The 15941-nt window shown below is 46.0% G+C and overlaps 1 protein-coding gene across 15 annotated transcripts in view; it reads right to left on the reverse strand.

Annotated features, from left to right (window-relative positions):
- Nucleotides 1–3638: 3638 nt before the first annotated feature.
- The window catches only part of ICA1 (islet cell autoantigen 1), a 150586-nt gene continuing 138283 nt past the window's right edge, over nt 3639–15941 (reverse strand). For 6 of the 15 annotated variants that reach the window (XM_021102427.2, XM_021102425.2, XM_084977098.1 and 3 more), the window contains 2 exons: nt 6963–7052; nt 3639–4488 (listed from right to left, as the gene is read on the reverse strand). In XM_021102427.2, coding sequence (XP_020958086.1) covers nt 4367–4488; nt 6963–7052 — 212 coding nt within the window. In that variant the 3' untranslated portion in view covers nt 3639–4366. Of the gene's footprint in view, nt 5695–6962; nt 7053–15941 lie in introns of all 15 variants that reach the window. The other 9 variants (XM_084977096.1, XM_021102429.2, XM_084977101.1 and 6 more) reach the window with 4 other exon arrangements.

Below are 15941 nucleotides of genomic sequence, written 5' to 3' on the forward strand. Positions count from 1 at the left end.
TTAACCCAGCTCACTTGTTACCCTCTGGGAAGACTCAAGTGGGTCGCTATTACATTCCTGCCCAAGATCCATTCCCTCTTCCTGGAGGAAAGGCACCTTGGTTTTCCCTTAGGAAACTATCCTTTATTCCCAATCCTTGAGATTTGAGCTCCAGGGATAGGCTCATAAAACAGTGAGCAATCCACCCCAGTGGGTGACTTATGGACATAGGACCCAAGGCAGACTCACATCAAGATTTTGGCTGCTGATGCTGGTGGCCGTTTGGCCTCCTTCTGAGACGAGGCTGTTGGAATGAAGCAACAGAAGGAATTGGAGCTGAGAGATGAAGAGGGAATAATTCTTGAGAACATCACTTGAGCCTCTAGATTCAGCCTTGCCTAAAAACCTATGTCTGAACTTATTAGTTACTGGAGCAAATAAACTCACCCCACTTTTTTGTTTAAGTGAGTTTGAATTGAATTAGGTGTCAGTAATGATGTGTTTTGTGAACTTTCTGCTTTTCTCATCCATGCATGCCCCATGGTCAATGTGGCCAAATCCTAGTTTTTTTTAATTAAAAGAAGAAGAGGAAGGGGAGGGGGAGAAAGAAGGAGGAAAGAAGAAAGAAGGAAAGAAGAAAGAAGAAAAAGAAGTTTCCACAATATTGTAAAGAAATTATAGTTTAATTTCTTTTAAAAAAAGGAACAAAAGAGTTTTTAAATCTAAGAGCCTCATGAAAGGCAAGGTCTAATGTAGTGTTGGTAAATATATGGCACTGTTGCCACCACTCCCTGCACTGTACGCATTGCAAACATCACTCATTTATGGAATTCTTTCTCAATGCAGAAATCTTGGCAGCCATTGCCAGTCATCTGGAGTTGACTCCAAGCTTAAATCTATTTTCCAACAAAGCTGAAGAGACCTACATCAATTACACTGTGAGTGGTGCCAGTCACAGGACTGGGAGATAGTTTAAATCAAAGCAGGGGATTAACTGCCATGGCCTGTCTGGAGGACACTAGTTGATCACAAATACAGATGTAACTGTGAGATGTTGGCATAGTCAAATAGTGCTAATAGTTAGCCCTGAGCCTCTGTCAGGGCCAGCCCTCAGGGAGGGGTCTTAGAGACGAAGCCACAGAGTTTGGTTTGCTGGCCCCTGGTGCTGAAACTAGGGCAGAAGGCAGGAGAGGTCTGGTGGGCGCTATCTTGACCCCGATGGCTGGGCAGCCTCCTGGCCCCATAACCAGTGTCAGCTCTGGCCACAGCACAAAGGCAGTGAGCCCCACCTACATGCCCACTGGCAACTCTGAGCAGAGCACGTTTTCTTGGGCATAAATCACCTATGACAATAAGCGCTATTTTTTTCTCAGTACATTTATAATTCTGAAGCTGATGGGTGCTTTTCTTACTCTCCCAGAACTCAAAATCAACTTGATGTTTCTTAAATTACACTTTGAAGGCAATGAATCTATAAAGTGCACCAAAGCCTGTGCCAGCTGGGGAAAGAAGAAAGGAGGAAGTGGAAATGTTTCTGGCTCCTTCTCTTAACTGTGAATATCCCTTCTATACTGGCTGGGACGCGGGGAGCAGGTAAGGGAGGCTTGCACCTCCGAGGGCAGGGTCGTTTTCACGGAGCGGTTGCTCTCTTAATGCCCCTGAGAGCTACAGTGCAACTGGGGTTCAGACCAGCCTCAGGACAGGAGACGAAAATGAGGGCGAAGCAAGACTGGGCATGAAGAGGTGGGGTACCTTCGTCTTCTTCATGTCAGACAGCCCAGCCCCAAAGGGCCCCTGGAGGAAGGCCCCTGCCAGACTGGCACCCAGGCCGATTAAAACAATCAGGCCACAGCTGCTTCTCAAACTGGAGAGGTGGTCAAAGGGGGGTTTGTGTGAGCCAGGATCAAAACATACCTATCAAGAGGGATCAAGAGCCTGGCCAAGTGGACTGAAGGTGGGAAAGGGAATTCAATCTGTTTTCGTTTTTTTTTTTTTTTTTTTTTTTTTAATGTAAAGAAAATACAGGGAGAAAATGCCTTTTTTTTTTTTTTTTTTTAAAGTTGTAGCAAAGCCTGTCCAATGACCACAGTCCTCTCCACTTCACCCTCAGATCAACTTTAAAATGCAACCGGTTAGTATTAAAGTGATCCACTCAACAGGAGAACCCTGAACCCCTTGCCCTCCCTCATTCTCTTTGACCAAGCTCCATGGCCTCCAGCTTAGAGGGAAGTCAAGCCTTCCTGCTTCAAGTCTACATGGCGGCAGCTGTGGGTTTCCAAGGCTGCAAGCAAATGTGACCCAGAAGGAAACTATGAGACTTCAATCCACATTCCACACGGGGCAGCTCCATTCAGCAATCACTAATCCAGGACTTACGAGGTGACTCCAGTGATGACTGGGGAGACAAGATTTGGGGAAATAAGAGACGCTGTTTTCTGCAGTTGCAACACCCAGGGGTAGAAGCAGATGCATACAGCATGGGCCTTTGGAGGGGATGAGAGGATGGGGCAGGGGCGGGGTGTGGCCGGGGTGATGGTCAGGGAGAGAGGAGGGAAGTTTCTCAAAGGAGACTGCAGAGGAAATGGGGTCTGAGGAGGCTCCTGAGGGGGGAGTAGCATCATGATGGCAGCTGAGGGCAAGGAAATGGGGCACCCAGGGTGGAGTGCACAGTAATGCAAAGGCCTAGAGATGACAGTGGGTGTTAGAGGTACGGCAAGCCCTCCTGTGAGCTGGGGGGGGGGAGGCAGCAAGGTGGGGCCCTGGGGCTATAAATTAATCTCAAGACCAGGAATGCCAGGCTGAGGAATCAGCTAAATGAGCTTTTTTTTTTTTTGTCTTATTTTGCCATTCCTCGGGCCACTCCCAAGCCATATGGAAGTTCCCAGGCTAGGGGTCTAATCGGAGCTGTAGCTGCCATCCTATGCCAGAGCCACAGAAACGCAGGATCCGAGCCGCGTCTGTGACCTACACCACAACTCATGGCAATGCTGGATCCTTAACCCACTGAGCAAGGCCAGGGATCGAACCGGCAACCTCATGGTTCCTAGTCAGACTCGTTAACCACTGAGCCACGACGGAAACTCCATGCTAAATGAGATTCTAACAGAAGAGGCCATGTGGAGAGCCATGCTGCTCTGGGGGAAGCGAGCAGCCTGAACACAATACATGCAGAGTCCCCAGCCCTGTCTTACCTGCACAGAGGAGGTAATGCTCCGGTGCCCAGGCTGTCCAACAGAGCATGTGGCTGCTGCTGGGGAGGCCCCGGGAGACCCTTTAGGAGTTGGGGCCTAAGGCCACAGGTGCACAGCAGACCCCTCTGGGTCCAGCTGAATTTGGTGAACCAATGCCTGGCTAGTCACAGATTCCACCCCACTCAGGGACTCCGTGAACACAGGCTTCACTTAGTAAACTACTGGTGACACAGGCAGGAAGGAGAGGCCCCAGCCCTGGGCACTCCGTCAGATGTGGAGTATCTAAGTTGCTTATGTGCTCTCACCCTAGCCCGAGACAGTGGGGGTCCCCCACCACTAAGAGTTGCACCTCACACCAGCAGCTTCTCACAGGTGGGACCCATCCTCCTCCACCCCGCCCCTCTCTAGCCCCCACCCTGCAGCACCTCCCCACTGAGTCCCCACCACAGACTCATTTAATAACTTGACTTTGCGTTTCAAATATCTTTTCTGTTTAATTAAAAAAACAAAACAAAAAACAGTTACTGTCACAAGGGGCTCCAGAAATACATGCCTCTGAATTCCAGCCATGGAGAGGAGCAGAGGAGAGCTGGGATCTGCAGATATGGCTGCTTTCCACAGAAAGGTTTGTGCAGCGCAGTCAAGCCTAGCCCTCTGCCCCAGGAGGAACTGCAGCCACACTGGCAGGGCTGCAGGACAGTGTCTTTGGTTGGCTGGAGCTTCACCCAGAGCTGCTGAAAGGGGCCTTGGCAGGAAGAGAGGGTCTCCCTGCCCCCTGCCAGGGGGGATAGAGGCAGAGTGTACAAGAGGTGGCATCTTAGCCTTCTGCTGCCTCTGGGGCTATAGGACACCTTATTTTAAACCTAACACAAGTAGGTTTAAGATTTAAACTTGGACCTCAGAGTAGCCCAGCGACACGTCAGCAGCCATGATGCAGTTGTTGGCAGGAGAGCAGCCAGCCTGGAAACCGCTCCTAGACAATCCTGTTTTGTCAGGTCCAGTAGAGAATACACTAAAACCTTTATACCAAATAAGAGTAAATAATTATACCAATATAAACAGGGCCTTTGACCCTTTCATTTTATTAAAATGGCACGTAAATATTAAAACAGCATACTGATCACCTCCTATGCCCATGAGCCCCCTGGTGTGTTGATGCAGAGCAGTTTGTGGGCTCCCTCCCAGAGGCTGTAGACTCATGCATTGAGCAATTCGTGTTCTTTATCGGTTTTCCCAACAGCATCAGGATTTGATAATGGGTCGAGGTCAGCAAAGAGGCTGAACCAGGCAGTCAGGTCCGAGGTGGCTTTGGCAGGCTCTGGGGGGAGAAGAGGAAACATTAGTGCACCCACCTTGCAAACTCCCACCTCTGCCAGGCTGCAGGCAGGTGGGTCGCGGTGCATCTTGAAGAGGGAGGGTGCTCAGTCAGACAAACCCTGTTTCTGTTTGTCTCTAAACCATGTTAGGGAATTTCATGCCCCCCTGTTGGTTGGTTGGCTGAGCAACAATTCTAAACCATGGTCTTCATAAAGCTCAGTGAACAGTGAGCCCTTGTGGTAACCCCACCTGCACCCCAACTCAGAGGATGACCACAGCCCACAGAGCTGCCTGAAACCCCAGATCCTGCACTACTCCACCACTGGGAAATATCAGACATTTCAGAAATCAGACTGATTGGCTTAGGAAGCAAGGTGCTTTCCAGTGTCCAGCCGCAGAATCTTTTCACATCTGCTGGGTGGGTCAAGAGAAATACTGTGGTTTGTCTTTTCAGTCTTCAAAACAACAGGTCCAGAAGCGGGGGTGGCACTTTGGCCTGACTGCTCCTCTTCTCAAGGTCACTGCCTTCTTTAACTTTCTCCCATCAGGGGGAGGGGCCTATGACATGCCTGCCCTTCTCCCCTGAGCTCCAAATCACCCCCATGCCCCTCCCCCTCTGGCCTCAGTGGAGTATTGCCTTCAGCTGTTCTTTCACCAAACCACCTGCCCTAACTTCCTGAGTGCCACGATTATAGAGCCAAATTATTTTCGAGATGAAGAGAACATTTGTAAAAGAGCGCCTGATGCAAGTGATTTCCAAATAAGCTGGAGGTTCTTCTTGATATAAATCATTCCACATGAGAATCTAAGTTCACTGGCTTGGATGACCCTTGCTTTTTTTTCTTCCTCCAACAGGTGGGAATATCAAAAGCATGATGAAAATGTCTGACAGGTTATCCTTCTAGTTGAGGGCGGCTACGAATGTGCTTGCCATCTGGTTGAAAAGAGTCTCAAAAAGTACTGGTAAGACAAGTTGCTAAAGGTGGGTATAGGGAGTGATGGAGACTGCTGATGGGTTATCCCAACATACCCAGGGCGTTTGACCTCTTCACTAAAGTGACACTTAAACATTAAGACTGGGTACCAGCCACTTTATACTTTATTTTTATTTTTATTTTTTTTTTGTCTTTTTGCCTTTTCTGAGGCTGCTCCTGTGGCACATGGAGGTTCCCAGGCTGGGGGTCTAATCGGAGCTGTAGCTGCCAGCCTACGCCAGAGCCACAGCAACGCAGGATCTGAGCTGCGTCTGTGACCTACACCACAGCTCATGGCAACGCTGGATCCTTAACCCACTGAGTGAGGCCAGGGATCGAACCCACAACCTCATGGCTCCTAGTCAGATTCGTTAACCACTGAGCCACGTTGGGAACTCCCCAACTAGGTCTCCTTCCCATCCACCCCCCCCCCAGTCTTTTGTAGATGTATTACTTTATAGTGAGATAATACATCTCTTACAGAGATAAGCTATTGCCAGCAAACTAGTTGGGAATATGCAAGTTATCACTATGTAACATCAATTGCACACTGGTTTATTTTGATAGGAGAAACTGAGACTTTAGCGATCTCAATATAGCAGAGAAATACTGTGGTGGGGAGAAACAATATAAAAAAGAGAGCAACTCATCTGTCTTTAGCCATGTACAAGGTCACACAAGGAAACTGTATGGGCAAGGCTGATTTAGGGGGATCAGTCTCTTCCTGTCAGAGGATACCAAGATCTCTTAGAGACACCGCCAGTGAAAGTACACTCCATGGTCACCTTTCCTTCCCAGGCACCCTCTGAGGGTGGGCATAGCCCTGCTGTGAGATGCCAGGAGACTGTACTTTGGGGCCATCCTCATATTCCCCAGACCTCCACTGTGGGAGGGAAAACCAGGTGCAATGATTTGCACAATACCTAAAAGAACATCAAGGGAATGCTTTCTGACGATAATCTGATGATCGACACCCCCCTTAACTTCCTGTGGTCCGCACAGGGAAAGTGGGTGATGGGTAGGGAGACAGAGTGCACATACCGAGGAAATCAGGCAGATGTTCTGCCTCAAAAGAGAACAGATGTCACGAGCTTGAAAGGCCCTCTTTTGACAGCTAAGACACTTGGCTCTTCTCGAAAAGCACTATAATCCAGGGCCTTGTCCAGTGGAGGCAATGGTATTTCAGCTAAAGATCACAAACCTCAGGGACCTTTCCTCCATTTCTATTGTCACCCAGTCTTGGGGAGGACCTGGTCCCCTGAAGACAGATGTTTGAGTCATCCTCATTAGATTTGATAAAGGAACTTAAGACTTAGGATATTAAGCCAGAAAAAAGTTAGAATGTTAGTTCCTAGGGTCATGCAAAACTCTTCTGCCCTTTGTAGGCCCTGTTTTGAACCTGAGGTACTCAAATGGAAATTAGTAAAGAAATAGAGAAAAGAGTGTTAGGCCAGCAGGAAGGTAGGCGACTGTCATTTAAGGGGATAGAACACGGTATTACCTTTTACTGCAGGGCTGCTGCCACTTGGACTGCTTGCCTGTGGTGCTGGCCATGGAGGAGGGGCAGGATTGACCTTGCTCTCTGACCAGCCTAATGTTCAAAACCAGAGGTCGTTAGATCTTGGGAAGAGCAGTCACACTGCCCCATCATTTGCTGGGGCACATGAGTAGTTCTCACCTAGGGTGGCCTCCAGAGAGAGAGAGAAGGGTGGCAGGCAAAGACCCTTCTCCCACATTCCTCACAGCCGGACCATGTTTTAGGGGAGAGATAATATGTATAATCATGCCCAACTCAAAAGTATGGAACACTAGGGGAAAGATTGCATTTTGAAAAGCAAATGAGAAATTGCTAATGTTAAAGCATTTTTGCTTTTAGCTTTATACCCATTTTTCTTACCAAGTGACATCATTTCACAGCCATACTACAGATTATCAATAGCGTTCCAAGGAAATCAAGTGCCTTGTTTTTCTGTCACAAGTGGGGACAGCTTAAAAAGTGAACACCATTATATGGAGAAAGAGAACTAGTGAATGGCAGGTCTTGCCTACTCCCAGTATGATCCAGCTCATTTACTTTCTATATAGCTAATTCAAGTTGAGAAGTTTAGTTAATGCAGATAAATAAATCACAGTCCAGTCCAAATATATGAGGGGAAAGAACACTGCCCCTTAACTTGATGCTGTACCCTTATGATGGCATTTATCTTGTATAACCCAACATTCTGAAAGAACCCTTGTGCTCTGCCCACCCCTAATGATTAAGAGGCATGCAGCAGTCTTGCTCTGGGGAAAGCAAGCCTCATTCCCCACAACATTTACTGTCTGTGCTGGATGTTTTGGCATGACTCATTTAATTTGGAGCATTACCATATGCTTCTTTGCACGTCTGCTTTAATTTTTCATGTGTAAGTCCTGTCTTCTCAATGAGACAGGGACTTATTTCTTCAATGTGCTGCATAATACCTAATGTGGTACAGGTAGGTGTTTGTGGACTAAGTCCACTGTTGATTCTTACTGTGAAATGTAGACCCTCAGATGATGCGTAATTGTTAGGTCCAAATGGTTACAATGGTATCCTTTCACTGGGATGCTCTGGTCACAGGGTTTTGTACAGAAAAGGTTTTGTCTCTGATAAGGCCCTCATGAGACATCATATTTGGATGGCAGTGTTTAGCGGGGCAAGGGGGTGGGGAGGCCAGTGAAACCCATTGGTGGAGCAAGAGAGCCACTCAGTACATGCCACAAAAATGGTAAGATTTAATGCTGTTTACTCTGCCACCCTAAGACTTGTGATAAGGGACTTAATTATAGAATCATACTATATCTAGATTTGTGAGCCCCTTGAAGGTGGGGACCATGTCTCTACATCCTTGAGTGTACTTCCTGGTACATGATGGTTGTTTAAATTAAGATAAACTATTGAAGAACTCTTTTCAATCATGAGTTTAGTTTGAAGCATTATATTATTTTCAGAGTTGGCAAAGCAATACTTGGCATAGTAGATGCTGAATTATTTGAATTATTTCATTTTAGGCAAGTAGCACACAAACTTCTCTATGAAGACTAACCAACGACAGATGAAGCAGGTAGCCGGTGACCTGTTTATTAGGTCTAAAATAATGAAAACTTATAGAGGGTTTTAAAATTATTGTTGTTCACTGGAAAAGTATTTGAACATGTTGTTAACATAATTCACAAGCAACAAAAAGCAGTGGAATTTTAGGTAACTTTGGGGGAAAATAGAAATGTTCTAACACTAGACAGTGGTGATGGTTGCACAGTATCAATTTACCAGAATTCCTTGAAATAGTCTCTTACAAAGGGTTAATTTCATGATATGTAAATTACAATTCAATAAGGCAGTTTTATTTTATTTTATTTTATTTTTTTGACCACACCCACAGTATGTGGAAGTTCCCAGGCCAGGGATCAAATCCAAGCTGCAACTGAGAACTATGCGATAGCTTTGGCAATGCCAGATCCTTAACCCACTGTGCTGGACTAGGATGGAACCTGCTCCTCAGCAGCAAACTGAACCACTGCAGAGACAATGCCAGATCCTTCACCTGCGGTGCTACAGCAGGAACTCTAATAAAGCATTTTTAAAATGACCAGTATTGGGAGTTCCTGTTGTGGCTCAGTGATAAAAAAAACCTGACTAGAATCCATGATTCTATCCAGGTTCAATCCCTGGCCCTGCTTAAAGGGTTAAAGATCTGGTGTTGCTGTGAGTTGTGGTATAGGTCACAGAGGTGGCTCGGATCCTGTGTTGCTAAAATGAAAAAGTAAAATAAAATAAAATCCAAAAGTAACATAACCTGCCTGGTTCCTAGAAAATTGGCCCATGGGCATTTTCCTTCTAAACCAAAATCTCATAAAAAAGTGGAAAGTTAAAATTGCAGTTCTGCTGTGTATCAATTGGGTCAATTTTATTTTTTTCCCTACAATCCTCTCCTGGACACCAAGTGTTAAGACCCACCAGTGCTCTGCAGAGCCATGCAATCTTTCATCAACACCTGCAGTCTGGCCTCCATCTGGCCTCCATCTCTCGAATTGTGCTGCCCGCACCTGCAGCAGGGGCATCACCCACTGAATCAGGATCCCTGGGAGGTGGAGCCCAGGAAACTGCTTTAACAAATCCTGTCATATAAGTGTAAGTGCGGGAAGCACTGCCATAGATGGTCCCCACAGAGCTGCCACAGTCACCATCTCTGTCAGGATCAGGGTCATCCTGGGTAAGGCCAGAACAGGAACAATGAGAGAGGCCCTCCTCAGAAACAGAGGGTCCCTACTTCCCAGGTCCTGCAGCTTTAAGCTCCTTGATCCCATCAAGCTCTGAATTCAGGGCGGCCCATACTTCCAGAGTGAACCTGAACTGACACAGAGAAAAGGCAGGTGAGAGGAATGGAAGCCAGCCCCTCCTCCCTGTTCTCCGATTGCTGTCTGATACAGTGGGAATTCAACACAGAAGTACATCCCATTTCAAATATATGCACAACACTTATTTTTTAAAATGGCTGCAGAGAATGCTGGAAAAAAGGCAGGTTCCAAGCACTGTCTTTTTCCAAGCATAAAATGGAACACATTCCTAAGGAGGTAGGAATAAATGCACATGTCGAAAGGAAGCTCCCCTTGGTTTATGTAATGGGTATGTTCCTGAATAGTTGTAAATTAATAAAATATCTGTATATATCAAATCATATTTTAAAAATACCAGAAATACAAATCATATCATAAGCCTATCGTTTAAAGGATTACAATGGCAGATTCCTTTACGATCAATGTTTTCTAATTGGATTCCTTTGGAACTATGGATTTCTGAATATTGCTCACCTAAACACTCATGAATCATACAGGTGACACCTAGAAGCTATGGATGTGGGGGGCTTCTCTGCAGCAGAGGACATGGAGGAGGATACGTGAAAAGACATCCCCTCTTTGGTGACTAAGATGATGGGGAAAGTATACCTCAGAGTTTCACGAAGACACAGGGTATCAATATTCTCTCATCCCATAATGTGAAGCCAGAACAAGAGCCAGTTTGCCGAGTCACAATCTCGCCTCAGAACAGCTATTAAGCATAAGTCTAACAATCCCACTAAATGTGTATGAAGGGAGAAAATGGTACGGCTGTGACACTAGCAATATATGGTTCTTTTTGAAAGCAAATGCCTAGCTGAACTGCAATGTAACTCTCACTCATATCACTGTGAGAACTATTAAGAGGAAGGCTGCAACAAGGGTTACTGCAGATGTAATTGCCAAGCCAGATTTCTGTCTTCGCTTCTGTCAGAAAAAAAATGCTATTTAAGGGAGCTTACTATGAGCAGATAAAGAAGGTGTGATACACATAGACAATGTATCATTCTTTTCCATGGAATACAACTCAGCCATGGAAAAGAATGAAATAATATCATTCATAGCAACATGGATGCCACTAAAGAGTCTCATACTAAGTCAGTCAGAAAGAGAAATCAAATATCATATGATATCACTATATGTGGAATATAAAATAGGGCACAAACTCTTTATGAAACAGAGACAGACTCACAGGCAAGGAGAACTGACTTGTGGTTGCTAAGGGGGAGGGGGTTGGGGGAGGGATGGACTGGGAGGTTTGGGGTTAGCAGTTGTAAACTATTATACCAGGAGGATAAACAACAATCTCCCACTGTACAGCAAAGAGAACTATATTTAATGTCCTATGATAAACCATAACAATATATTTAAAAAATGAGTATATATATAGGTATAACTGAATCACTTTTTTACAGCAGAAGTTAACACAACATTGTAAATCAACTATACTTCAATAAAAAAAATAAAGAGAATTTACTCTTGCTAATATTCCTATAATTGCCACCAAGTGTTCTCTAGTTGGTGTTAGCTGGCTTGGGCATTTTTAACAGAAAGGTGTGGCTGGAAAGATGTCTCCCCATCTCAGAGAAATTGTGTCAGGAGATGGGTGGTGCAGGCTGAGGGCAGGAGAGGCAGAGAGCTCTGGGAGCACGATGAGGATCCTAGCTCTCGGCTCCTTTGATACGTCAACTGTGCTACCCGTTTGCAGGAAACTCATATAAAATTTTATTGGAGAAATCCTGCCCCCTTTACTTACATAAGGGAAAATATAAATCAGCCAGAAATAACACTGGCCAGCTAGAGCAGCAAGTGAAGCCAAAATAACACCACCCAGAGTAGCACTTTACCATGAGTGTAGTTGCACTCACTGGAGAGCCCAGGCCCAGACTGGGTTGATGAACACAGCCCAGGGCGCTCTGGGATAGGGTTGGCCAGGAAGGGGAAAGTGGGAAGACCATGGCACGGTGGCCAAGCACCAGCCTGCCAACCACACCTTCTCAGAGCCCCAGTTTCCATGCCTGCAAAGGGTGGATGAAAATTCCTGCCTCATTAGGTTGTTGTATGGATAAAATGGGATGTTGTAACTGAAATCAGGGAGCACAGGGCCCTCAATCAATCTAAGTTGAGCCTGGATTTCTGTATAACTCAGCAGACACTGAGATTGTTTTAGAATTATTTTCTCTTAATCTAGTGATTCAGTGTCAGTTTATCTTTCTCTTTGTTCTTGCCATCCATCCATCCATCCATCCATTCACCCACCCACCCACCCATCCACCAGGTGTCTTTTTTGAACAGCCATTCTATTCCAGGCACCGAGCTGTGTTCTGGAAATATGATGGCGAGCAACACAAACACAGGCCCTGCCCATGACAACCTAAAGCAGACAGAAAATTAAGTCAATCTTACACTGGGGTGAAACGAGAAGAATGATAAAGTCCTGGGTGTAAAGGGAACACTGACTGCTGGGGGAATCTCTAGATGAAACTGAGAACCTGGGGAGTTCCCTGGTAGCCTAGTGCTTAAGGTTTTGGCATCATCACTGCTGTGGTACAGGTTCGACCCCTGGCCCAGGAACTTCTGTGTGCTGTGAGTGTGGCCCAAAAAGAAAAAGAAAAAGTGAGAATCTGATGGATGAGAAAGTAGCCAAGTAGATGAGCATAGCAAGCATGGAGATGGGTGGAGTGCTCTGAGGTGAGGGAGCGGCATGTGCCAAGGCCCAAGGGTAGGAAGAATCAGGTTCACTGGAGTCCAACTTAGAGACACAATACATGGTTCCCTAAAAGAATGATGTCATTAAGTCATGCTAAGTAAAGGCGTGGGAGGTACAGACAGTGGTAACTCCAGGGTCAGACACTAAAGGACCTTCTAAGCCACCTGAGGAGTTTAGACCTTAATGCGAATGGTGGATAAAACCATGACTTGGCAAGTCACAAGTCCTTTCCGAGGTCCCTGGATTTCCTCATTTGTGAAATGAGGGTGGAGCAGATGGCCACCAAGTTTCCTTCCATGAACTAACAGAGGCACTTAAGTTATCCATAGCCAAAACCTCGGGATGTGCCTCAGCTGCTGCTTTGATGGAATAAATGATTCCACTGGCTCACCCACTGTGTTCAGACTGTCTTTAAGTGTAGCCCACAGTCTTTTCCTTCACAGGATGCCATTTGAGTCCCAGAAATATCAGTTACCTGGAGCCAGGCTAAGCCAGAAACAGCAAGAGGTACGCTCTAGTCGAGGAAAGATCACAAAAGAGAACACGAAGCTTGACATTACATTCGCTTTAAATGGAAACCCACCCAGATGGCAACAGCACCTTGGAATCTGGTAAAACAAAAGACTATCCAGAAGGAATAAAGGGCTGTTATGTTTGTGAGAATCTGGAACAAGACTCCTAACTTTGGTCTGCAGAATCCTAAATTAAAAGATGTTCTGGTGCATTTACTTTGAACAGATGGTTATCTTCTCAGTATCAGCGTCTGTTTCTAAATTAAATTTTGGATGTTGATGGGGAAATGGGAAGAATGTCTAACGAAGCCCACCGGCCTCGCCTGGTCTCTACCTCAGGCAGCCCCTCTGGCTGGCTCCCTTCCTGCTCACTTTAAGAGGCCTTGGGAAGGTCCAATTTTCTCTTCACTGTAGGATGCAGAAACCCCCAGCCCCTATCATGCTGCCAACTTCAGAAACTCTCAGAAATCCCCCCTAAAATTAACTCCTTCAAGTTTTTTAGTACAACTTGAGCCTAAATGTGAGTTCCTTTGTCTTCCTCTCCTAGAGCCTGAAGTAGTTGGGGGAAGGAAGATGCAACTGTTCTCTTAGTAAATCTCTCTTCCTTTCTAATTCCCCCAAGCAAAGGGGAACAGAGTGAGGACAGAGTTCAAAGAGGAGAGGGAAGGAGGTAGAGGAGAAAGGAAAGGCAGGGAGGGGACGAGACTGAAGAGGTGCTGGAGGGAGGCGGTGAGGGGCCTGTGGTTGTGGGCTGGAGCCATTCCCTCTGTTCTCTTCACATTCTGGCCCTGAGGATACAGCTCCGCCTGGACTTCACAAAGAGCTACGAGGGAAGTGAGACTGAGCCAGGCTACACTAGAGTGCGTGTGGGGGCGATGGCTAGCGTAGGAAAAGATTTTATAGATGATCTCAATTTCATGTGTTCTACTCTGAAAGGTCTGCCAATTTTTGGGATTGATACCATCCTGCCTCCCCACACCTACATTCCTCCTCCATGACTACATGGACACCCCTGCCCCTGTGTGTGCCCAGGAGTGCCCAGGGCCAGGCTAAGAATCCTTATCAGTCCTCTCCTCCAGGAGCATCCAAGGCAAGGTCTGAGGGAGCCCGTCAGGGAATCACATTTGCCATCAGAGACGTGGTGATCAGAGGGAGCGGAACGGTACAGTGAAGGGCCTGGATTCTGTCAGGTGGCTCCGGCTCACAATCCAGCCAGCCTCCTACCAGAGGAATGTCTGCATCCTGGGCTATCAAAGGTGATACAGCACAGGGAACTCTATTCAATGTCCTGTGATAATCCATAATAGAAACGAATATGGAAAAGCATATATGTATATATAACTGAGTCTCTTTGCTGTACGGCAGGAATTAACATCATATTTTAGATCAACTGTGCTTCAATACTTTTTTTTTTTTTTTTGAGAGGGAGATGATGTGAGGACCTACCTGGGAAGGGTGTAGTAAGGATGAAGTGAGTTAACACAAGTAAAGCACACAGAGCAGTGTGTGGCCCCTGGCAGGTACCCTAGGAGTGCTGGTTCTTGTTATTTTATCAGCAATAAAGGGCAGATTCACAGAACCAAAGTTTTAAGACTTTAGCATCTCTAAAGTGTAGGTTAACTTGGGATAGGAAGATGACTCTTGGGGAAAAGTGGAAAGCTCCTTCAAATGACTTAGGTCTCTCCTGAGAGACTACTTAGTGAGTCTATTGCCTCGTATTACAGATGAGAAGGCTGAAACTCAGAAAGTGAGTGGCCTGACCAATTGCTGCAGAGAGCATGTGGGGAAGGGCATCTGGAGAATAAAACCCAGGCTCTGAACTCCCTACCACTGTTTGTCTCACTGAGACAAAAGGCCAATGAGCCTTTCCATTCCATGTTTAGTTTGACTACTTACTTACTTCAGTGGTTTATTTAATTTGATTTTTGAGATGATCTGGGTAATCAGGGAAAGAAGTTTCAGTAAGAGGTGTTACAAGTTTAATACTGATTTAAATGCTTTTGCTATTCTTGTGCATAGATTTTTCTAGATCACGGATGTAATGGGAAAAAAAATCTATAGCCAACATCCATCTTTTCCTCTTTTCTTAGGGGGTTTGGGGTGGGGGTGGGGGAGTCCTGACAAAAGCATACATTGTGGTTATAACTGGATCACATAATCAATGATTGAAGCAGGGAGCCCACTCTTTATTAGTACATATGCTTTGAAGGTTCCTTGAATCAGAGAACAGCACTAGGGTGGAGTTTTGGGGAACCTGTAGATGTATAGAAGCTGAATGGGCTCCCTCGTTTGAACACAAGGTTCCACTCCCCCCCCCTTCCCCCGCATCATTTTGAGTTCTACAGACATTTGATTTGTGGCTGCTGGCATGCAAAGGAAACAGGGGAACTCAGAGGTGACCAAACAACTTTAACACTGATCTTGGTAGAACTCCAGCAGAAGAAAGAAAATGTTTAGCAATGAGAATGGTCCTTTCAAATGCTAAATCAGAGCATGTTCATCCTTGGGCCAAGATGCTGTGATGGTTTCCAAGTTCCTCCAAAGGATATGAGGCCCTGGGTGGCCCAGCCTGTCTCCTCTTTGAGTGCCTCTCCCTCTTCCTCCCAACCTATGTGCTCTTTCTGCAGACCCTCAACCACACCAGGCACGTCTTCCCTCAGACCTCATCTCAGTAAGGATCCCATTTTAGTGCAGCAGCCTGACCTACCCTGCCATTCCCCCAGCACACTCTCTATCTCTGGCTCTACTTTTTCCTTTGCTCCATATCACTGATCACTTTGTAACCTACAATGAGATTTGCTTTTTTTTTTTAATCATGTTTACTGTTCCTTGATCGCCTCTCCATTAGAATGTGAGTTCCAGGAAGGCAGAAAAGCCTTGTCTGTTTTGTTCTCAGATG

The sequence above is a fragment of the Sus scrofa genome, chromosome 9 (genome assembly GCF_054392235.1).
Source record: "Sus scrofa isolate SSC_HxYL_T2T_F1_AM1 chromosome 9, Sscrofa_HxYL_maternal_Yorkshire_Landrace_v2.0, whole genome shotgun sequence".
NCBI lineage: Eukaryota > Metazoa > Chordata > Mammalia > Artiodactyla > Suidae > Sus > Sus scrofa.